Genomic DNA, 24,692 nt, shown 5'->3' with positions numbered 1-24,692 from the left:
ACTTCAACACACAGGGATGATGTTCCTACACGAGGAGAATTCTGTGCTCAGAAGAGCTCAGCTGAAGTTCCCACATGTTTGCAATGTATATATGAATAGTTCATCTGAGAAAGTAGTGCAGATTAATGTCTTTGAGAACACACTCAATGTTTTCATTAAGGACAAACTCACTGGCAAAAGAAATAATGCTTTAAAAAATTAACAATAGTCTTCAGCTCATTCTTAATAAAAAAATTTCTTTCAGGTTTTGGCCATCTTCAGAAATGGTTTGATGGATATTAAGGTAATGTTTTCAACATCCTGTTGACATACTGCTTTGAATGTGAGTTACTGAAGCATGAAAATGCACACGGAACGTCTGTGTTCGATACCACTTATTCCCAATTCTCTAACTCAGGAATCACTGTTTAATCAATCCAAAAGCAGAGAGAGAAATCATTAGGTTTACAATCAATGGCTGTACATCATCTTCAAATAAAGCTGTAATTTAAGACCATTTCAAACTGAACAAACATTAAGTCCTGAAATGATTTCATCAGCAAATATGTGATTCACCAGAAGGGTACTAAAGCAAAAATTTGGCATATCACCATATACATTCTATTTATAAAAATACAGAAGCACACAGAGTATCAGCCCTAGCAGAAAAATCAAAAGGTAAGACTGAGCACTAATACTCCTTACCTGGTCATATGCTGGTTGCAATGAAGAGCAGTTTTTGAAAATAACTTCTAGAGTTATCGCAAAATTTTGCATACAGAAATACAGCAAAAGGCCACAGCACTACAGTGCAAAGCAAATCTATATCGTGTTTGCTGTATTTCCTTCGCTGACAAATTGGGGAACGTTACGAGTTCTGTCTAACTTCAGTAACTATGACTTGATCGATTAAGTTTTGTGAATAGCATTTAAGATGAACGTGAAGATATCAAAAAAAATGTAAAGTGAGTTTTTCTTTAGAAAGTGTGGTACTACTTTACTATTATCTTCCACATAATTTGCCAGGATAAACTAACAGTCAACAATCATGTTAAACCCCCTTGATGTCAAGTGTCAGTTAGGATAAAAAAAGAAAAAAGAAAAAAGAAAAAACATAACACTATCTTATATCTTGTCTTTAATCTGCACTGTTTTTTTATCCACAGATCTCAAAACCAGCCAATGAACTGACTATCTTACAGCTGCGAATATCTCCTGCATGAATGTGTAGTGTGGGCTAGATTACTATCTCAGTTACAGTGGTAACAATAAAAGCTGTCATAGTAAACAACATCAATATAAAAGAATTACATCAACTATCTATGGGTAAAACTATAAACAGAACCTTTGTTTAATATATCAATATGGGAAAGAAAATGAAATAGTAATTTTCTATAAGTAAATATTCCCAATTTACACTTAATAAATAAACCATCCAGTCAAATAAATGAAGAAATTTTCAAACTTCTTTCCAAACAATCAAAAACCAACACTCCGTTTTTGGAAAATAATTTTAACTGTTCCGGTTCAGTAGGACATTTACTGATTGATTCATGTATGAACACAGAGCGACTTGACTGTTTTGAATCTAAAGACCTGAAGAATTCTTCCTTTAGGAAATAGACTTTCATTGCCAATAAACGTTGAAAAGAATACCTGCTTTCAGCTGCTGGTCTTAAAGTTACTACTTTTAGTCTCTATATTCCAGCGTTGTAACAACTTGATGTAGTTAAGTACTCCCCCTCATGGCCTATTACAGCATGGCATTATAACACTGCATTTCTCTTGATTAAATTAGTCTCTCGATGTACTTATATCATCAGAGTTAAGCTAGGCCTGTACCACTGCAACTCATCCTAGAAATTGTTTCACCAAGTAAATCTGTGATAGCAGATATTTACACATGTAAATTGTCTACTACTGGAGATGACCATTTATTGTTTTGCTTTGAAATTTTTTTCTGATCATTTTCAAATTTCTAAAACAAATATATGGAATTAATATCTAGAAAGATAACTCATTAAATCAGGTTGGTTAACTAATGTCTTGCTGTTCTTGTGGTTTACTTTGTACTGTAATTACACATACACAATATTGATAGGAGCTTTGCTACTGAAGCGTAGTATTCCAAGCTATATTTATTAGTCCTCTGAGAAACAAATGTAGCACAGTGAAATTAAGTATCATTAAAATGGTATACAATAAATGCTTCTGAAGAAGTGGAGAAAGCTGTCTAGTGTATATGCACAGCCACTGACACCTTTACACACTTGCATGAAAAAGTATATTCACTGATGAGGAAAATTTCAAATCTCCAAGTTCACTACTCTCTCTTCAAATCAAGCAGTCTACTTAAAATACTACTTTCATAACACACAAAATGGATTGGCAGCATCATTGTGCTACCCTTTCAGAATAAAGCTTTAATAATAAGATGTAAGATCAGCTGAACTAGCTTAAAAGCTATTCAACACAAGATGATTTTCACCGTTCAAAATATCTTCTGCTGTTCCTATCTTCATCACAGGGCTAACTGAAAACACAGAGTAACTAGCTATAATATCTTATTCTTCAGTGCAATTTGTTCTGCTATGTCCCCATCATGTTTCAGAAGGAAAAAAAAAATATATATATATATGTAGACATCCTTATCTGAAACGGTATTCAAACAGTGAAATGTCTAGTTACCATAAGTCCATTCTGCTTCATGTAGCTCCAACTCTTCATCTCAAAATACACTGATACACATTAATTAACATCAATGTGATTTCACCAGCTTTAGGCTCTCAGCCCAGCAAAGCATTCAGCTTTCTTGCAAAGTCTTCAGAATTCAATTGGTAACTTCAAAGTAGGCAAGCACTAACTTATCCCAGAAGATCGTGTAATGTTAAACTAAGCACATTAAGGATTAAAATCCTCTCTGTAAATAAACATTGCTTCATTTGATTTAAGTTTTTTTCCCTGAACTTTAACTGAGTAATTCTGGGGTTATTCTGATCAAATACTTTGCTAAAGACATTCTTTCTGATAGGGATTTTATCTTAGCTTATTCAGTTTGGATTTGCAATTTAGATCTCTAAAAAAAAATAATCAGATTAACAATTGTCTACAGTATATTCTATGAAAGAGAACGTAATATATATAAGTATACATTTGGAACATTTATTAGAACACAGTGTGCAAACAGTCCCATGGATCCTATCCACTGGGGAATTAGGCAAAAACCTACTAAAATCCCCCCACCAAAAGTTAAGCCTCAGTACTGATATTCTCGTACATTTTTTGATAAATACTTCCTAATACAATTGTAATTACCTCTGGGACCATAAGAGAGAATCTAAAAATCCATTCTCTACATGTGCATTAGAGGATGGATAAGAATCTAACAGTGCTTTGGAGGATAAATTCCATTCAAGCAGTTCACTTGATTTTGCTTTCTAAATTTTCGAAGACAGGCCTGCAAAACAAATTATTTTACAAGGAATAAATTTTATAAAAGGTCTTAAAGAATAGGGCTATGTTTCTCAAGGAGGGAGGCTTATACCTGTCAACTTTTCTCATGCTATAGCTTTCTGAACAGCTGTGAACTACACTCTTCACCTTTAAAGTATTCTACCGCTATGAAGCTATCTAATAACACTGAGAAAAAAAAATACATATGAAATTCTATCAAATACTACATGCAGTTGCACGGAAAATCTTTTAAAAGTTTCTAGAACTGGAGTTCATAATAGAAACTTACTAGAAAAGTATTTCCTAGTAGTTAGTAGTAATACAGGCAAGAGTGTTTTTTGTTGGAATGTTGAACACTGTAAACATAGAGGCTCATTGTTTCAGACGAGGTGCAAAAACACAGACAGCAGCTTGTCCTTACTATCTTCTTTCACCACTGTTCAGTTTAGTGTCTTGAAAAGTAATGCAGTGCCATATGCATGGGAAGTCAAAAGTGAAAAATTGACCAATAACATAATTGAAATATTCATCTGAATCCACCTGAATAGAATTATCCTTCCATGTAGTCTGATAAAACAATAATGTTCTTAAATACATTGACATTACCTAAAATCAATTATACTGAAAAAATAAGACAGCATTTTTCAGCCAAAAGACTTGTTGAAAATGAAGTTCAGCCAGTATGTTTATTTCCTGTGTTGCTTCAAAGTATATTCATCATTTGAGATGTACCATTCCCATGACAATGGGATCACAAGGAATCATGGTATAACGGCACTAGACCTGGCAGACAGAACATCAGCAGTGTCAAACTGGCAGATATGTCATTTAATCAGAGATCAAGAGAGAAAATCTGGAGTTCAGAAATACAATGTTTATAATAATGTCAGTGTATAGATGCATACTGAACACTTTGTATCTAGATCCTTTATAAAGCTTATCAGAGGAACATTTAAAACACAGCAATTGTTACTGTGGTTCTCTTCATTTTCGTTGCAATATGCATGAATACTGAGCCCAACATTCCCTAGTATATTCCCTAGAAACAGCAAAAATCTTCAGGTATAATTTAATGGTACTGTTTGGCATGTCACACAAGCAGTGAGACATCCTCCAGCCCCACTAACTCTGACCTGTACCACAAGCCTATCCTTTGGTACACCAGATGCCATTATTCAGTTTCTCCCTAATTATATTTAAAAGCTTGAGCATTTTTCCAATACATCACACACATTTCCTTGGAAATAAACTCAGCTGTGCTTAGCATGAAGAGGAGTGAGGAACACTTTAGGAGAGAGGAGTGAGGAACAAACTGAAACAGCCCTGTATTATCATTAATTTATACTACAACAGGTGACTTTGGCAATGTGCACACAGAACAACTGTGAGAATATTCACAGCAAAGCTTTCCTGGAATACTATGACAATCAACCTGGAGATGCTAAAGCTTTGGAAGAAAGATTGACAGAATAAAATATTCACAAGAAAAATGGAAGGAGAATAGATATAACCGTTCCAAATTCTGACTGTATTCAGCATATAACAAAACAGGGGTTGGACCCAATGATCCCTTGAGGTCCCTTCCAACCCCTACAGTTCTATAATTCTGTAATAATGTCTCTTCTCCAGATTTGGTGTGGGGACCAATATGACACTGAATGCTCTGTCCCTCTATACATTTACTGTTATCACATCACTTTAACCGAGGTCTAATTTCACTTAGGACCATGCTGACAGGGAAGCTTGCTTCATTACTATTATATAAATTATAAATAAAAACACACATAAAAAGGAGTTATATTAAAATGTTATGGAATGATTGAGTTTAAGGTGTGCAACTCAAATGAGGAAAAGTATTTTGTCATTTTTTTCTTGATAATTCATTTTAAACTTATTAATATCAACAGAAACATAACATCTATTGAAACAGCCTTTTGAGAGTTCCCCAACTTAAATATTTATCAACTCTTAAAGTATTCCTAATTTATTGAGATTTTATCATATTCCCTCTTTGTTGACTGTCCATTAATCTCTGCTGATAAAATTTTTATTTATGTCAGCAGATTTACACCACCAGATGTGTTGTAAGATGCAGATGTAGCTCCATTTATGAACAACAACAAAAAAAAAAGTTGAGAAATCTGTTTATACAGCTTATCTCCCCATCACCTCCTTTCTCATTTTCTTTACCTTTGCCTCTCCACAACACCATTTTGTCAATCTCTTCAATTTGCCTATCCGTCTTATGAAAACTCCTTCCCCTTTTGAACTCTTTCTGTCTTTACTTAACTGTCCCAAAAGATCATTAGTCCAATCTAATTTTCAGGGCTATGTTGTCTGGAAGACACGAGGAGCTTTCCTAAGTTTTGGTACAGACAACATCTGGATACTGGCCAGCTGACACACCTGGTCCAACCAATTCCTTTTACCCGCAAGTAACATGATTCCCAGAAAACTCTGGGCCCCCCACAACCATCATTTTTTGCTTTCTTCCTTCCATATACTCTATGACAATAACCAACAAATATCTTTGTCCTGAGAATTCTATATCTCACTTTCTGTTCCCAGATCTTCCCTCTCTCATATGACACAATTGTCATATTTTTTTTGCTTATCTCAGACCTTCTGCTGTTATACAGAAAGGCCCAACATTTTGTAGTGTCATGTTCCCCCATCCAGTTATTTTCCCTGTTGAGTTTCATCTCATTTTTATTTTTTTTTTAAGTACAAAGAGGAAATAAAGCTATGACTTCAGTGATTTCAGTGAAGCACACACCTGGTACATGTCTTTGAATGCAATCTGCATATGACTAGCACAAAAATACTATATCATTATGTTGTAGAAATATGCTGTACAGTGTATATGTATATATACATATATATACACACACACTATGTATATACTACACAATACTGTATGATGACATTATAACAGTGTTACACTAATGCTTCAATATTGTTTTGATGCTTTCCTCTAAGATCCCCAGCTCAGGAAGAGCAAAGGAGAAACACCATTCTTCCTCTCTGAAGCTGTATGCTAAATAGAAGAAACACCTCTTCAAAACAGAAACAACTCTGTTTTCTGTGACATCAATTTCTTAAAACAACCTAACTAAATTTCTTAAACAACCTAACTAAATTACAGTTATGACTCCATAGTCTGCTGTGACTGAAGTTTTTCTGGTTCATGTCACTAATAACTCAGTGACCTCAAGTAATACTCCTTCACTGTGGAAATCAACATAACTGTGGCTTGGTAGCTGGATGTACCAAAATATCAAAAGTTGTTCCAAAGGTTATAAGGGATGCAAGGTATAAAATATAAGTGCAGGCAAGTGGAAGGGGAGGAAGGGGAGAGGTACCCATAGGCTTATACCCTCAAAGAAACAAGTGTTATCCAGAGCAATTTCAAATCAGATTTCAATAAATGGACATCTTTGTCTATTTTTATTTATTATATCCAGGCTTTTTTTTTTTTTTTTTTTTTTTGGAAATCATACAGAAATACATTTGTTAGAAAAATCAGCTGGAATTTTCTCTAACTACATTGAGCTGGAGCTGGCCAAGTTCCAGAACTTGAATGGAACTCTGGGAAGCAGAAGCATCATAAAATGCCTCTTATACTAGCTTTATGGCACACTTCAACACCTACATGGTCAAACATTTGTTGAGATCTTCCACTGTAAAATACTATGCAATGATGCATTAACGTGCTTACTGGGAGTTCAAATATTAATTTAACCTTTTTTCATTTATCTCATATCAAAAGTCATGCGTATGCTAGAAGATTTACACGTCAATGTACAAGCCTCAAAGAAATCAATAACATTCACTAAGTATTCATTATACTAACAAAATACACACCAGAACATAAAATAATTTAAAATAAAGATCAGCTACAATGTTTCAAATTTAAACTGCCTAGGAATGTTATTAAATGATAAGAAAAGACACTAAAATAATATTGTTTTTTTCTGTTTTGAATTTTACTCACTGGATTTTTATGCATATAAATGTTGCCAGATGGAAATATGTTTGTACACATTTTTCTGTATTTTATCTGAATAGTCAGCACATAGATGAATTTCAAAGTAAGAAAGGTTCTGTAAAGAAACATTATAAAATGTGAAGACAAACTATACAAGCCAGAGTATGATCCTAGAGGAGTAGACCGCGAGTTCTGCCAAGGTGTTCAAACGAATAAAATTCAAAAAAGTGGCTCAGTTAAACTGCTAAGAACATTGCGTACTTGGAAAGGATATCACAACAGCATCAACTGCAGCCTTCAAAAAAAAATAAGAATTTCTAATGAACAATGTCACTTTTGCAGTAGGTTGGGTTTTTAATACCTTTATATTTTATTATACTAGTTAAAACATGGATTTCTGAAAAGACAAAGAAAGCTAGGTGTAAAATTCAGATTACAGACAATTATATAGAATAAGCGCATTTTTAATGCAAGGGGAGATGTGAGAAAATCTTCCTAGAACAACAGCTGAATCTGTAGATTCAAAGAGAAGGTCAAACCAACAATCAAAGCCTTACAAAAAAGATTTTAGAAGTCTGAGCAATAACTCAAAGTGCAACTGTCCTTTAGACAATGTTTTTATGCTGTATATCCAGCCTCTGAGACACAAAAGAAGCAAATAAAAGAAAAACTAGAATTTGGCAATAATTATAATTCATCTGAAACATCAGGGGATGCATGCACACGTGCCCCACAAATGGGATAAAGAGCAAGTGAAATAAAAATATATATATAGAATTAAAAAAGGGGTGTATTTATGCAGCAAAGTGGATACAGTGGAAGTGATTTAAAGGTGTCAGGTTTCAAATCGTTGTATAACCACAGCCTCCTTGGTATAGCTATGGTGCTAATGATTCTTACCAAGGTTTGGGGGGGCTTAGTTTTCAATGTTTGGTTTTTTCTTTCATCTGAGGCTTCTTTGTGCTTGAATCTTATGCAATCAAAAGTAGTAAACACTAGAGAAATGTGGTGAAAGTACTGTATATTGCATGTGCTCATCTGTCTCACATTAAGAGGATATCTGTGAATCTCTTTCAGACTCAGAGGGTATTTCAAGTAGGGTCCCATAAGAATTTTCTCTGCCCTGGATTATATTCAGTATTTTGTCAATTACATGGACACTGAACTAACGAGCGCACATCTGAAGTACATCTGGATATCTATCACTGAGACAGAAGCACTTACAACAAAATAAAGAACAGTATAATGAGAGCAGTAAATTCACCCTATTTTTCAATTACGGTGGAGCCAAACTGAAGAGAATGCTGTGAGTGAAAAGACTAAACAAGAGTTTATGAACTAAATCAGTACTTCAGAAGAAACATTGAAGAAGCTGGGTTTGTTTCCTCAGGAAAGAGACAAAATCCAAGTCTAGTCCATCCAGTGGTCAAACTGCAAATATTATTCTTACTGACAGGGACTTTCTCCTGCAGCCTCCAGTCTAGCACAAAATTGGTAGTTCTTCCTCCTGCTGTGCCACCTAAAGATGTGATGAATCTGCAGCTGCCCCAAGACCTCACTGTTAGAAAAAGGGTTTGCCCAGTTGATTCCCAAGATTGAGACAATTTGCTCTAGTTATATTTGATCCTGCCTCTCTACTGAAACCCTGCCTAGATCTCCTGAGGTCTCTTCCAGATGCTATGATTTCTGTTGATACTTTTATTTTTATTTCCTGTTACATAAAAAAGAGGCAAATCGGATCTGCAAATTTTATCAAACTTCCAGACAGAGAGCTGTAAGCAAGCTTTTATTCTCTGTGAACGTACTGAAACTATGATACTATTCTAGCTTTTTACTTTCAGAATGTTTTTCTCCCACCCACCCACCATGAATGCCAAGCCTGTCAATCACATTAACAACAACAAAAAAACATATGGGAGCATTTAAGGGGGAAGATCAGACATGAGAAAATGTTCCTGCAACTTATTTAGAACCAACTCCAACATGAGTATATGGGAGAAGAAAAATAAGGAGTATATGGTAAGTCACGCTCCTTTCATTATTTTTGTATAAAATGGGCATAAAACATATCAGTGAGAATGGCTTATATTTTTTTAAAAATTGCTACCTTCTTGAGCTAAGATTTTTCTAAAGTATATTTTCCAGAGAGCATTCCACTAAAATCAGTTGCATACAGCTGCTACAAGTTTTTTCCTAAGCAGAACTTGGCTTCGAAAGTTCTAAAATAAGTTTACCATATTTAGTGCTTATGTTCTTTAAAATATATAGCTGTATTTAGTAAGAAATGCCAGTGGTATGATCTAGGAACCATTTTCTATACTGCTTTTTCTCTTATTAGAGATTTCTATGAAATTGCAAATTGAAAATTCACTTTATGAAACTCCAAGGAGCTGTAGACTATACATACATGTCTGTTATATGGCTTGCACATTTCAGATGTTAGGGAAAAAATCATTCAGATGTATACTGTAACAATGTGTTAACTCTGCTTTATGTATGAATTATAGGGAATGAATTTCTGTTTAGAAGTCAAATTACGTGGTGTCTACAATGTGCTCATTAACTAAGATTCCCCTGAAATGTGGTGCTTCCCAAGGGGTAGCAAGATAGAGTTCTGTATTAAATGTCAGTTTTAGTAAGAGCTCCATAAAAAAAATGAAATTTCTTGATGTACATAAAACAGATTTGTGCCTTTTTTCAAGGAGTGAAATTGTAAAGAATACTGATGAAAAGTGTTAATGTCTCCAGTTATATACAAACTTAAAATAACAGATTACACTTTGCACATGTAGCCAACCCATTTTTAAGTCTGCCAGCGACCCTGCCAGATCAAGAGACTCCAGGGAACATTCAAGTATTGAGTGAATACAACCTGCCCAGGGCTAGTGTTGGATTTCATTCAAGTTTCTACAGTCTGCTTGAAAGTTATGTGTAGGGTCCTGGCAATTTGGAAAGAACCAATGTGTGGCCTATCTTTAGCCGGTGGATTCTGGAGGCCAAAATATAGAGACTCAAGGATCTAGAGGCTCAAAATACGGAGGCTCAAGGATCTCCCCCACTCCCGGAGGCTCAAGGATCTCTCCCAGTACAGTGTGCACAGCTGATGCATGTGTTCAAATGCACACGTTTCCTCAGATTGCCATAAAATTTGATAAATTGCATAAAGTAACTAGGAGCATGAGGGTATTAATTAATAATCAAACCTAGACTCCTACTTATTTTTGAAATACTCCCCTTGGAAGTAGTGGAAAGCAAGTAGAAGCACAATAACATCCTGCATTTTTGTTGTATGTACTTGAGGAAAGAAAACTACAGCATTGACCAAGCCAATGTAAGTATTGGCATTAGATAATAGCTGCAGGCTCCCAGGTGACAACGTCCATGTTCCTGTTTTTTAAATTTTGTTGTCATCACCCTATTTAATCTGGCTGAAACACAAACAGCAAAATATTTCTTGCAAACTACAGGCCCTGTGGTTTGGCCACCTCTGCTACAGCCCCTGTGGAAACACCAAGCTGAGCACAACCTTCCTAAATAGATGTCCCTCTCACTCAGTAGAGAGTATAACTGTATAAACATTGGTCTAAGGAGAGTACTACCCTGAAAACCCAGAATATAAAATTATGGCAGTATCAACAAAAGCAATGGTAGAAGAATTAGCAAACAGTCAGTGTTTCAGGGAGGAGAGCAATGAGTGAAAAGCAGGGTGAGAGAAGAGCAGGGCACAACAGGGTGGACAAGCTGGAAGGACAGGGCTTCAGCTCACGCTGCAGCCTGGGAAGCAGCATACAACCATAGAAGCATAGGGTTGCAGGCAGTAATGAGTACCTAACTGTGTGCCGGGATCTCTGAAAATGCTACTGGCCTAATGGGCCATGGCAGAAAGAGGAGCAGGCACTGCTGGCAGCATGCACTGAATTCAAACATCCTCTATGCCCTTAAAACTCTATTTTTAGTCTGCCTCTGAGAAGTTCTGACCTAGAACTGCTTACACCTGCCTGGTAACCAAACTCTATACTGCATAAATAACAGTATTGCTGCACTTCGCTTTAGTCATGTTTCACACAAGCAACCATTAAACCATAATTCAGTCTCCCACTGCTGTTTCCTCCCACTGCTTCCCTCTTCCACCAGACCTGAATGCCCTACTGACACAATTACTCCTGGACTGAAATTAGGCAGGCAAAGTCTCTTAAAGGAGAGGTACCTCTTTTTACTGGTCCTGCACACAGTGGAAGAAAGCATTGCTCCCTCCCATCACCCAGGGAGATGTCGCCCCCTTGGAACCACTCACAAACAGAACACTATAAAATTCAGTTGAACTTTCCTTATAGTGTTAGCAGCCAGGCACTTGGGGAATACTTTCTGTTCTACAGAGGCAAGATTTAATATGCAAAGGCATCTATCTTTATTCCGCATTTCTGAGATTCCAGCTGTTAAGTTTTTCCAGATTCAATGTTCTGCAAAGTCACAAGATAGGAAAGAGTTAAGAGTATTCAGTAGCAACAACTGACCTGTCAGTTACTTGAACAGCAAAAATACACGCAGGAAAACGTGAAGATAACAGATGAGACATTTTAACTTAGTTGAAATCCATTTTAATCTTTGAACACATGTCCAAATAAAACAGGGAGAGTAATTGGAAAACAGAATATAACATTTCTTGGTCTCCAGCCTTTTAGGGAAGGTTTCATATTTCTCCTGATGTGGTGAATCAGAACTGCTTAGCAAAATAATCTGTTTTTTTTTCAGCAGCCACAGATGCATCTTTACAGTTTTATTGCCCAATCTATAAAACAATGGCTCCCAAAATTTCCCCATTGCTCCCTTTTAGACTATGCAACCTGCCCCCTCCTCCACTGTAAAAACTGCCTGTGCTGCTGCTCTTCAGCTGGAAGCATGAGGAGGCCGAGAAGCACTGTGTGGGGGGCAGGGATTCAGCTCCAGGGAGATGAATGGGCAGGGACACATTGCCTTTGAGTGATTTATATCCATCCAAAAGCATGGATGGGATTATACAATGTGTCAACATGGATGTAAAAGTTCAGTAACTAAGTTCTGTTTTTCCCATGTAAACAGCACAGCGCAATGTCAAAACAAACAAGCAAGTCAAATGCAGTCTGAAGGCACATCCAAGCAACTGTACAAAGGAATTTGAGGTAGGCAAGAGACAGCAGCTATCTAATAGTTTTTGCAATAGACATAAAGACTTGGTTCCATATTTAACTCTAAAAGATGCCAATGACTCAAACTTTATGCACTGATTTTCAGCAGAATGTGCTTTACTGATTTCAGTAATGGCAGATATTTGCATATGTTGCATAGTTTTCTTTCATTGAAAGAGTCGTTTGCATAAAAACATCGATACTTCCTAAATCATCTTTAAAGGCGTTCACTTTAAGTGAGCAAACAGGAAAAAAGTTGCAGAAAGTACTTCCTCTTAGGATTTCTACAGCAGCTCAGTAAAGAGCAGTGAAGCAACAGATCAGTGTTACTCATATAGACCAAGTCTCTCTCACTGGATAGCAACATGGCCACAAAACTGCCATCTCAGGAAGAGTGTGAGAACTGGACAGCTTTTCAAGTTGCAGATCTCCTGAGACAGGTACTGAATTGCATACATAACACTTTAGAAAGTTCAGTCTATATTCAGCTAGCAGAAAATCTTACTGGATGCAGTATACAGATATCTTATCCTAAACATAGCACAGATATACTAAAGTACTGAAAATAGATTAGTCAGCAGGTGCCGTCCCTGAGAATTCATTCATGTTATTATGTGAGTTTGTGGGTGTTCTCCTATTTTTTAATACAGATTTATTTCATGGCAGAAGCTGCTAGCTAAGATCTGCTACATGGCAAATCACATGAAAATGTTTGCTCATAGGGCTATTTCTTAGAATAGAAGAGGTATTTCATGCCCCAGTTCATATACTGAGAAGAAATAACCATTTCAGTGAATGTGGACATATTTTATATTTGCAATTTACTTTAAAATTTACAGGTTGTCAGTAAGAACTTAACTCTTCATCTTTTCTTCTCAATGTATAAATACACACAATAGTTGCTAGATGTTTCCTCAGACTTAAGGTACTTGAGCTTTTTTCTTTTTAAAAAAAATTGTTGCTTTGTCTGTTTGTACCTTTCCTATCTATGCAACGTCCATTCTATTATATGTAAAACAATATGAATTGCAAAGTCTTTCAAGCTTACCTTCAGTTATTCTTTCACTATCTGAATAATCTCCTCCTCCATGATAGCTACAATATCTCCTCTGATATATATGTTTATAAATATATATAAAATATATGTAACAGATTTTTCCTTCTACCTTACTGAATATCATGGCTCAGGTTTTAAACTTCTACATGTGTACCTTACCTACATAATAAAATTAATTCAGTGTATTACGGTATATAGTCTTTTACATTTCCTTTTGATTTTTTTTTAATGGAAATTTCTCTAAATAGCTTTATATAAAGTTTTTGACTTGAGCTCATTCTCCTTCCAATTGTAGAAGCACCCATCTTTCCAGTGTTTGTTTTACACAAACAGTGAGAATTTAGTATCATTAGGGTTTCTCATCCTTCTCAATTGAAGCAGCATGTAATCATTTTCAAGAAAAATAAAAATACCTTTATGAAGTGTTTCTACAAGTGTTCCATTTGTAACCACATAAAAAGTAGGCCAAAGTTTAAAACGTTCCCGTACTATTTTATATCTTTCCACTTTTGTTTCATGCATAAATACACATTCTTGTGTGTGTACAGTTTAAAAAAGTTTTAGAATGCAGATGGATCACAGGTGGACCATAGTCCCCAGGTTAAGAAAGTTAACCTGTTCCATGGAATTGATTCATACCATAATGATAATGTCTCAACTAAACTCTGAAATTTTTACTGTGAACAGCTACTCAGGGGATTAATTAGCTCAAAGCCATGCAGCTTAAAGGAAATCAGACAAGAAATCACTGTATCATCTATTAATTAAAGTACCCAGTAATTCTGTAGAAAAATACAAGGCAAAATTAATAACAATTTCTCAACAGCACAGAGGCTTCCAAGGAAATGTCAGCAAGCAAGCTGTGACTTCTGACTTGTTACTTGTCAGGGGAGAGTATTATAATCTTCCTTTTCCAGCTTTATAAGAAGTTCATGCTTTGCACACGCTCACATCACCAACAAAAGCGGCTAAGTGATCCAGCCACTACAGCATAACCAACACCAGATGTTAGCACTGGGGAGCAGCAGCCAGGTTGTACAGAGCCCTCCAGCTCCCACTGCCAGCACTGCAGAGGCTGGCCCAGGTACTACCATCCCTTCCACAGTCAGCCGACCCACAGGAGCTGTCCGATACCTTCCCAGAGACGTGATGTGTGTGTCCATCACCCCTGTTAAGGTTGCAGAATCAAGCACTCAGATATGAAAAGTTCCAGAACTGAATTTGCTCCGATTTATATACACATTATGATAGCCTCTAATTGCTTCTTCATGTGCTATCTTTTCCATCCAGAAGAACCTGCCTCTTTCAGTGCAGAAAAGCCTGTATGTTCTGTGCATGACTCTGAGCCTTTACAGATATTGTAAGGTGTGCAAGGCCAGAGCTTGCCAAAAGAGAGCGAATGAATTCATGGTAATGTCAAGTTAATTCTGCTTTGAAATATCAGATCTTGTCAGTGCTCCAGCTCAGCATTTTTACCTGAAGCCATGCAAGTCACACATGGGGGAGGGTAAGGGAAAAAATAAAATAAAAAAGCAATTTCCTGAGTGCTTGAGCTGAAATTCCAGACTCCAATTTGCAGAAGTGGTGAGAGCTGAGTTACAGCCACAGTGGGAGCTTTGCTCAGAAGCTAAAAACGTCAAATTATTGAATATATTAGCTGTATATGTATACCTACTTTAGATCCTGCATAGCTTTAGTTATGCATCTTAAAGCAGCGGATATTGTATTAGTTTTATTTCTCAGGCACCTCAACTCCTCTTGCTAATACAGCTTTCACCTCACAAGGTGGTCTAAGAAAACATAGCGGATTAGTATTTCTGAAGCACTCAAAGAAAAGATTCCTGAAGAGCTTGAAGCAACAAAAAAAATAAAAGTTTTTTCTGGGTTCAGAATAAGGTTTAAATACTGTTTGGCATAGGTATATAAGACAGCAAATGAGCAATGAGCACTGAACAGAATGTAATAAATTGAACAACAATTTCCTTAATGTCACATCAGCTTTTATATGCTGTGACTGATGCTGGGACTTCTAGAATAAATAAGTGAAGACAATAATGGAAACCTGCTAGGCATATGCATGTACTTACTCTTGTTATCTTGTGTATATGCTATAACTGTGACAACACATATTCCATGTTGCACTCAGAGTTGATCTACTTGGTCTGCCGCATTTGCCACGTAGCCTAGTCCCTCTCTTCAGTACTGATCATAATACTGTGGAGTTAGTGTATTTGAAACAGAATGAAACATTCAGTGGTCATCACTAAACACCAACAGTGAGACACCTGCTTGCCTAACAAGCTAATAACTGAAAAAGATCAATTTTTCCCCTCACATGAAAGTTACCTGTGTGATTAATAGCATACAGCTAAACACCACAGGAAAAGGAGCTCATAGGGGCCAATAACTAGAAAAGAAAGAGGGCAAATAAAAGAAAATAGGTGGGCATTATTATTAATAGAAACTGTGTTACCTCGATTTTTGCCTTTCTGCCAACATCTGTGCAAGTGTCATTAAAAAATAGCAATTAACACCCCCCACATCCAAACACTGTCTGCAACACCCATAGCTATTGCAAACAAGAAGCACTCTCCAAACTGTAGTATAAAAGAACAATTTATAAAATCAAGCATAGAAATATTGGTTTACAGGCCAAACAAACCATCTGTACAAATGTCTGAGCATGAAGTTTTCATATAAAAAGTACTTAAAATACACTTTAAAGGTTTTTAAGGATAATCACTTTTAAGCATTCTAGAAATAGTTACCTTAGAAAATTCCACAAGTATTGCTATGAGAATAATCTATTTTCATTAATGTTCTCTGTTAGTATCTGAGTTGGTCTGTACTGCTACAAAAAATTAAATATATAATATAGAGAAGAGTCACCAAGAACTGACAAATGTGTAACAAATATGACAAATTTTCCCTGTGATGCACTGATATCGTTTCAATACTAAGTTTACTTGCTTACAAAAAAAAAAATTAAACTACTACTTGCCCAATCCTTTAAAAACCTGGACACAAGCTTCTTAACTACAGGGAGATCTTGCATTTAACAGTTTTCCAGACCTCAGTTCTAATCTAAACCAATAAAATGATTTGATAGTATCTGTACTAAAATACACATTGTTAATGGAACTGAAACAAACAGACTGAATTCTTTGACCAAGCATAACAAAAACAAAGTCATTTCAAAAGTGGTACATTCTTAAAGAAGTGTTCCTGATATTTTCCTACTTGTTATGCATAACTGCAGTTTATTTGAAAACCCAGATTAAAACATATAGCATAGCAAATAGTTAGACTTTTAAGATATCTTAATAAAGGCAATCCAATGCGTTCACTTTTTTTTCCAGATTATTATTTAGTTGCTGTGATAAAGAGATACTATTACTGGACATCCTTGTCTCATTTTGCTTTGTAACCAATGCCAGCTTACTTAGAAAAAAACAAGCAACCATGCCAGAGAAGTAAGATCCTGTTTCTGAACCTGAATTGCTTTCTAGCAATGCCCATCTACCACGGGAACTGAAGACAGCTCACCCGGTCATCTGCTCCTGGTGCATACAGAGAGTCAGTAATAGAGGTGTGTAGCAGGAGAGCTTTCTCCTACACAGCCTTCAGTTCCAAGCAGTTGGAGATGTAACTGTTTCCTGAGGTGATGCAGTTAATGATGAGTTATGCCACAAGCTACCTTTTTGACCCGTTTCTATTTTTAACCTCCTCTTTTATCCTACAGCAATTAAATTACCACAATTTATTTCTGTTGGGCTCTTTGTTCTATTTGTTAGATTTTCTGCTTCACAATTTCACTTTGTCTACTGCATTCATGATTTTATCAGCCCTTTCTTCTGAAGAAAGAGGTAATATCTAAGAGGCCTTATCTATTCTTACATGGAAGTCGCTACTTATTTCTAAACATTGGTATTATTCTGCCCAGTATCCTTTTCATGACTATCCATGCCAAACAGTATAAAGATTTCTGCAACCCTAAGTATTTGAGCATGGAAATATTAATCAGCTTCTTTACTAATGTCAAGTTTCATACTTGTAATAATTCTATTATTTCTCACCATAGTTTGGAATGCCTGAATCTGCTGTGCTTGTAGAAAAACTGAGCATGAATGGATCTCATTTCTTGGTAAGTAAATATTTCATAAGGGCTATCAGTCAAACATATTTCAACATAAGGCTTGTATTCCTTACAGTGCCAGGAATTAATCTGACATTTTCATTCCTCAATGTGGCAAGGAACGTCTCTTATGAAATATGACTTAACGGGTTCTTGTTTTTTTGTGTGTGGGGTTTTTTTTGTTTTGTTTTGTTTTTTTTAAGAAAAATATATCTTAAATCCATTATTTATTTATGTACAAGCTTTTCCCTAAAACTTACATGACTAAAAGCATTACTAGTACACAATTCTACATGAACTTTACATTCAAAGTTTAGAGATACTGGACACAACATCTAAAAAAAAATCTGAAAGCTTCTTCTGTTGAACTCTGCAAAAGTTTTTTGCATAGATGTGTTGTTAAATTAATTTCAACTAATGAGTAGAGAGAAATAGAGTAACTCCTTGAACTTGGGTGATTCCTCTACTTCTAATTCCATTTGTGTAGCTATCAAAGTAAAAGAACTTTAAGACCTATTTTAAAGCTAAATTAATTGTTATAATTTACTTATACCCTGCAGAGAAGTTACCTTTGCTTGGCAGTTTGTTACTTAACAAAGCTGTTTCCTGGGTGCACCAGGCATTACATCTGCTGTTTACATTAACAGAAGCTCCAGACCTGCAAAGTGATTCATTAAACTGCAGTTACTTGTGTACATTCGTGTTTACTTTATTCGATACTTTATGGTCACAAAGTAAAATTGGGTTTTCTAATAATTAAGGGTAGGCTAACAAAGCTGTCCAACACAGGCTGATTCCCATCCCTTTCATAGGTTATAAATTGAATTGCTAAAGATGCTGTACTCGCTCCATTGCTGGCAGAAAGGGACTGAAGTTAAATATGTTGGCTCCTTATACCTGCTGCAAGTAGCAACAGGCAACAGCAGAAAAGGATATGAGAAGTTTTCTGACTGTAGTGGTAACCTAATAAAACACAAGTGAGAAAAGCAAGAGGAACAATGGATGGTCTTCTGTCATGGTCTGTGATAGGGTTGTTTTTTTTTTTTTTTTAAAAAAAAACAATATGATTAAAATGGCATAATTTGGACAGCATGCTAGCAAGTACTTTCATTCTCTAACACACCTTTAAACATTATTTTGCATTGCAGAAACCATGGCGGAATGTATGTGATACAATAAGCAATGTTCATTTTTGATGGCATTGTGAAAAGAACGAGACAGGTCTTGTACTAACATTCCTAGAGTTTTCATGTGTTCTTCAACTAAATTGTTCAGTAGCATTGTCAATATGATAAATCTGTAATGTCATGCTTGAAACAGTTAATTGCAACAATGCTAAAAAATGATTAAATATATATTGAATATATAGAGATATCAATAATAGCAATACTTGAGTAGCTACAAGATGCTGTTCACCTATGTACAAACTAACATGTAAATTACCTTATAAATAATTAAATGAATAGCCTACGTTTTTATTCCAAGCTCCCAGCCTAGTTACAAGAAAACTAAATTATTCCAGGAATGACAAGTTCCCTCTCCCTTGCACAGTGTCTGATTTAGAATGCACCCCTAGTAAATCAACTTCAATAACTTCGCTTGTGCTGGAAAAATCATTAAGGTTTGAGAGGTCTGCCTAAGAAGTTGTTCCTAACAATAGGAACGTTCCTTTAAACAGAAAACCAGCAGGCTGTGATTCCAGCACCCACTTCTGAGCTAAGATAATGCTGGATGTGCCACTCCTATGGGCACCTCAGTGTTAATTGTGGCAGTTAACAAGACACTTGAGTTCACCCCTCCCAGGCATGGGTACTTGGCCTTACTAACACATAAATGAGTGTCTGGAGTCCATGGTTCCCAAGAATACATACCTGGCATTGTTAGCGTTAGAATGATTCTCCTTACCACTTTCATTTCTTTCAAACAGTATGTAAGTGGGTCTCTGCAGCCGCTGGGCAGAGGGGGAGATGCTGTCTAGGCTCTCTTACTGTGATCACAGCTGGTAAATTTGTCTGACTGGGCTTAAACTGTATTTGTGTAATTATACATTTGGAGTCCTGATATTCTCTGACATGCTTGAACAGCATATGACACTGTAACCAGATGGCTGAGGTAGATACCTCCACTTCAACAAAAAAAAGTTTGAATATGACCATCTATTCTACACCACTTCAAACATGATTCCTTAACTGGATCTACTGGTTTGTTTGCAAGTATCCAAAATCCTGCATATATTATTTCTTCCATTTATTATCTTTGGCAAATACCTTAGGTTTTGCACCTTCCAAAATTATTATTCAGCTACAAACGCTGTAAGATTTACTTCATTACACTCTGCAAAGTCTTCACAGATGTCTAATATCAGCCACTATATGACTAATATTGGATATGGAGCTAGAAGTCAATAGAGAAAAGCTGGCTATCACTGGACAGCAATGTACCCATAAAAAACAGAACACACTTGAGAAAGCCTGATGCCATCTACTAGACAGGAGTGGGAGGTTTACCCCTGCATCTTAATAGCTTATAAAACACAAATATAAGCTTGCCATTGCATAGAGACACTATGCACATATGCAGATCTCTTGTGATGTATGTAGAGCACTGTTATACATCTACCCGATGGTAGACGGATATTTAGATCTAGGGCTGGTTTTACTATGAGCTCTGTTAGGTATTGCCGAAAATTCCTTCTAGTCTAGCAGATGAAGAAAGCATCTCTCTGTGGTGTCTTCCGTGTGAGTTTAGTGAACTTTTCCCGTCTGTATGTTCAGAGGGGGACACAATTTTCTGTTTTATTTTTGCATGGTGTGAAAAAAACTGTCTTCTGCCTTAGATATTGCCGCAAAAAACAAGAGTACTTGTGAAGGCTGAGGACAATCCGAGGGAAATCAACTAAACACCTACCAGCAGCCCCTCACAATTCTTAGATAGGCCCTCGTTCCTGCCATAAGACTCCTTCAGCCCATCCTAAATCTTCTGCTTCCCTGCTATGACACTGACACTTTAAGCATGTGCAGCACAGGCTTTTTGTACTCATGGGAGATGCCCAAATCCAAGATGCAATGCCTCTCCACTGAAGACCCCTTGGCAGGCCTTGCTGTAAGGCTCGTGTACTGGAAAGCAGCATGTGCTGCTCCCTCATGACAGGATATAACCACCAGCACATCAGATGTGCCTCTAGTTCCTGTGTGGTTTCAGCAAGGACATCGATCATTTCAACTTATTTTTTGAAGAAAAAACATTGTCAAAAGCTTGAGAAACATTGCAGAAAATAGTTACCCTAAAGCTTATCACGTAACTAACAAACACCTGCTTCATGTCTAATGCAAATGACATTTTGTTCAAGAGTGAATCAGATGGCTTTATCAGTAAATGCTAAGGTCTTTCTGAAGTTTAAGATGTTCAAAGTAGAGACATGCAGACACTGTAGCCATGTAATACAAAGTAAATTGGTCACAACACCTTAAATCAAACTTTCACCAGTTTCAGAACAGAAATAATCAACATTCATATGGTCAGTTTTGTTGGTTTTTAAGCATTTCTTGCCTTTGAGTGGTTAAAAAAAACTTTTATAGCAATATCACTGTTTTATAAGTATACTGAATATCACTTATTTTCTATGTGAAAAAAATACATGCATTTTATAAAAATTTAGAATTAATAGCTCTTCCTTTACTCTTCTGTAGAATCTAAAAATACAAAAGATGGTAGATTAGATTTAAAGTATACTGTGCAGTTTCATTTTCCTTTTTTATCTATCTTACTCTTACAATAGCTGTTCAACATGCAGGTCACGTCTAAATGATGCTAATCTCGTCCCGATGTGCAAATCAGCATTTAGCCACAGCTGCATTGCACAAAGCATATTACATTCTCTCTTGCTTTTTAATGTCTGGATTTGCTACACTGTACTCCGCTTTTCTGGTCTGTCAGAGTAGGTTGCTTTTTAGATATTTTTTTTTAATTCAGTTTTGAATTTCCAGTGACAGATTGAAAAGTACATAAAAACAGTGAATTTTGAGTTGAGCTTCAGAACTCAAAAAAGATGATTTTATTATATGGTTTGTATATAGAAATTTCTAAAGAGTCTCAAACATAGCACAATGGTCAGACACTGATTCTAAAGAACTGTCATGTATTTCTCCTCTTTATTGCTGTTTCTAAATGTGTGCTGAATTGCACTGCTGGAATATGAGTACCTTGGAGAAAAACGATGCTATTTTCTTCACCAATACACTAGTGGTTTGATTGAGTAATACTTAAGGAAGGGAGCCTGTATCTTCCTGTGGGAGACTCATGCCTCCCTGCCGGTGCAAAACACTGCCAGATCTTGCCAGGTTGAACTTACTGAGGCTGTACTTTGACATCCAGTTTTGTCCGGAACTGCTCTTAAGGAAAAAGCAACTATTGTCTCACTTGGATGCTCCCTCCTCTCCCTGCAGTGCAGAAGCAGGGGACAGGAAAGGTCAGGAACTGAACCTGCTTTTGCTGCCACAGCAGCAGACCTGCAGCTCCTCTGCTGGTACGTGAATCCTGCAGGCTCCCACAGGACCTAAGGCACTTCCCCAATTTCAGCTGAGAGAGAATTTCCTAATACCAGGATTGACATGTTAGCAGTATAGGGTGGGGGCAGGAGGAAGAACAGATTACATTTGATTTTAGCTGCTTGGATAGCTGTCAGGAAAGCACTAACTAGCATCAGATTCTGTTCAATGGGATCTGACATCCAGCCCTGTACACTTAGTTTTAGAAATAAAGTTTAGACCATGAGCTCCCTGAAGAAAACAATGTTTTCTGGCATCCTACATAAACAACAGAAACAAGATACTTGATAATTACTCCTTTATAACCTAATGCTACTGCAAAAGGGTCAAGAAACTCTTGCAGTGTTTTCCCTGCATATCAAGCAAGTATAAAAAAACTTTCATATAGGTGAGGTCCAGAGAAACACAACAACAAAGTTGCAGCTACTGGTCATTAATGCTCTCCTGACAGCTAAATGTCACAATTCCATTGCCACTGTTGTTTAATGGTATACTGCTCATCTCAGAGAGCCATAAAAAAACTTTTTTAAACAAACACAAAAAACTTCAACAGTAACATTTTGGGGTTCCTAAGTTTTTTGGGTGAGTAGAAGTGACCTTAGCAATCTTTGTCCTGCCTTCAGCATGCACACAAGCTCCTCACAGCAAAATCAAAAACCATTCACCATAGAAAAGTGATGTTACAAAAAAAAATGCATTTTCAGCTGCAAAACATGATTAGGCCATGCAATTGCATTAGATGCACTGCACTTCTGCACAATTTATATTCCTCTAACATTTCTTTCTCCATTTACCTACCCATCTGATGCATTCTCCTTTTCCCAACACTCTGCCAGGGCTGAGCCCATCTCCTCTTTTACATAGCCTTCCCTTGGGTGCTTTCCAGCCACCTAGTGCTATACTTCTGCTTGGCTTCAAGCTAGGCTCCTCCTTTTCTTTTCTTCAGAGTAGGCTCCTATTCATGAAAGGAAATTGGATCCTGGTGCCATTTCTCAATGATTTGCAATCCTAGGGGCTTTCCTCATTGCCATCCTTCTCAGCTGTAGAGATTCTCCATCAGAGACAGCTAAGTTGGCTCAGATGAAAAGTGTTCTTTCAAAAACACCTTCCTTTACAAGTATTTCTACAGGCTCTGGGCTCACCTGGTTGATGATGAGCTTAGAAGCTAGTAGGAGCCAGTCACCTTAAGAGCTTGAACATTTCTGTACAAAAACAAGCAATTTTGGCATCTTTCCCTATAAGCAAGTGCTTTACAGGCTTCAAAAACACTGTTAAACTAAAGCTGTTTAAAATTAAAGTTTCTCAGGGTAGATAGAAACTGAAAATAGTTTGTCCTCAGGGGAAATGGATGGGAAGCATTAAAATGGATGGCTGAAAACGTAGCAGAGAGCAGAGAAGTGCAATCTTTGCCCCTTAGTGGATCTCGCAGATGGCAGCAGTGGGGCTACCAGTGTAGGGATGGTTAGCACCAGCTTTCTAGACCGCTTATTTGACATCCTTGCTGTCGAGTAAGGAGGGGGTGGGCTCTGCTTCTTGCTGTTTCTAATCAAATAGGAAATAGTTTCTAAAAGCAGAGTCACAGGTTCTTATATTATTTAAAGATGAGGAAATTGATAGGAATGGAATCAAATGTTGGAAAAAAAAATGAAGCAAAGTGACTTTAAAGCGATCTTAAAGCCACTTCTAAAAGGGAGACATTTTACAGCCTAGTGCATCTGCTGGCATCCTGTTAAGTAGTAATGTACAAGGGCAATACTTATTCATCATCTTTCAAGAATGCATTAAGCATCTGTAAGCTAACAACAAAAAATACATATCTATCTTTATTCTTCAAAAATTAAAGCAAAAGAACGATGTAGATAGGTTACAGAATGTAGATATAATTTCTGAGATCTATGACACTGAAGTTCAGCAACACTATCTCTGACATAAGAACACAAGTTACTTGAGCTATCAATTTATTAATTTAAAAATACATTAATTTAATATTAGTAAACACTCAAAAGAAAATATCAGTCTAAGGCACAGAGACATCAAACCAGATTATCACCAGATTACATGAGTGCTAGATTAGAAATGGAGATTTTATCCAATCATTTTGATTTATTTTCCGGCTAAGCTTTTCTGAATATTTCAAAAGCAATTGAATAAAACCATCTAAAGCTATGATTTAGCAATGCAATCCTATAGTAAAAAATCCTGAGCTGGTACGAAAGTATTCATTGCAGGACTGCCCCCTTAATTTTTTCTGTGACAGAAGCACATTTCTATTCATATTCCAAATACTGCTGCCAGAAGTGATTTGAGCATAAATTTGTTTGTTTTATGCAGTAGTTGAGAATGATGTGAAGCGTTTGTCTGCTTTCCA

At 36.5% G+C, this 24,692-nt stretch overlaps 1 protein-coding gene across 3 annotated transcripts in view; it reads left to right on the top strand.

Annotated features, from left to right (window-relative positions):
• Positions 1–12,868: 12,868 nt before the first annotated feature.
• BLNK (B cell linker) overlaps positions 12,869–24,692 on the top strand; it is a 95,906-nt gene continuing 84,082 nt past the window's right edge. For 2 of the 3 annotated variants that reach the window (XM_083844002.1, XM_083844001.1), the window contains exons 1-2: positions 12,870–13,025; positions 17,724–17,786. In XM_083844002.1, the coding sequence (XP_083700128.1) occupies positions 12,951–13,025; positions 17,724–17,786 (138 nt within the window). In that variant the 5' untranslated portion in view covers positions 12,870–12,950. Of the gene's footprint in view, positions 13,026–17,723; positions 17,787–24,692 lie in introns of all 3 variants that reach the window. The other variant, XM_083844003.1, reaches the window with a different exon arrangement.

The sequence above is a fragment of the Anser anser genome (assembly GCF_964211835.1).
Source record: "Anser anser genome assembly, chromosome: 7".
NCBI lineage: Eukaryota > Metazoa > Chordata > Aves > Anseriformes > Anatidae > Anser > Anser anser.
Note: the sequence above shows the minus strand (reverse complement) of the source record. Positions and strands in the feature narration are given on the sequence as shown.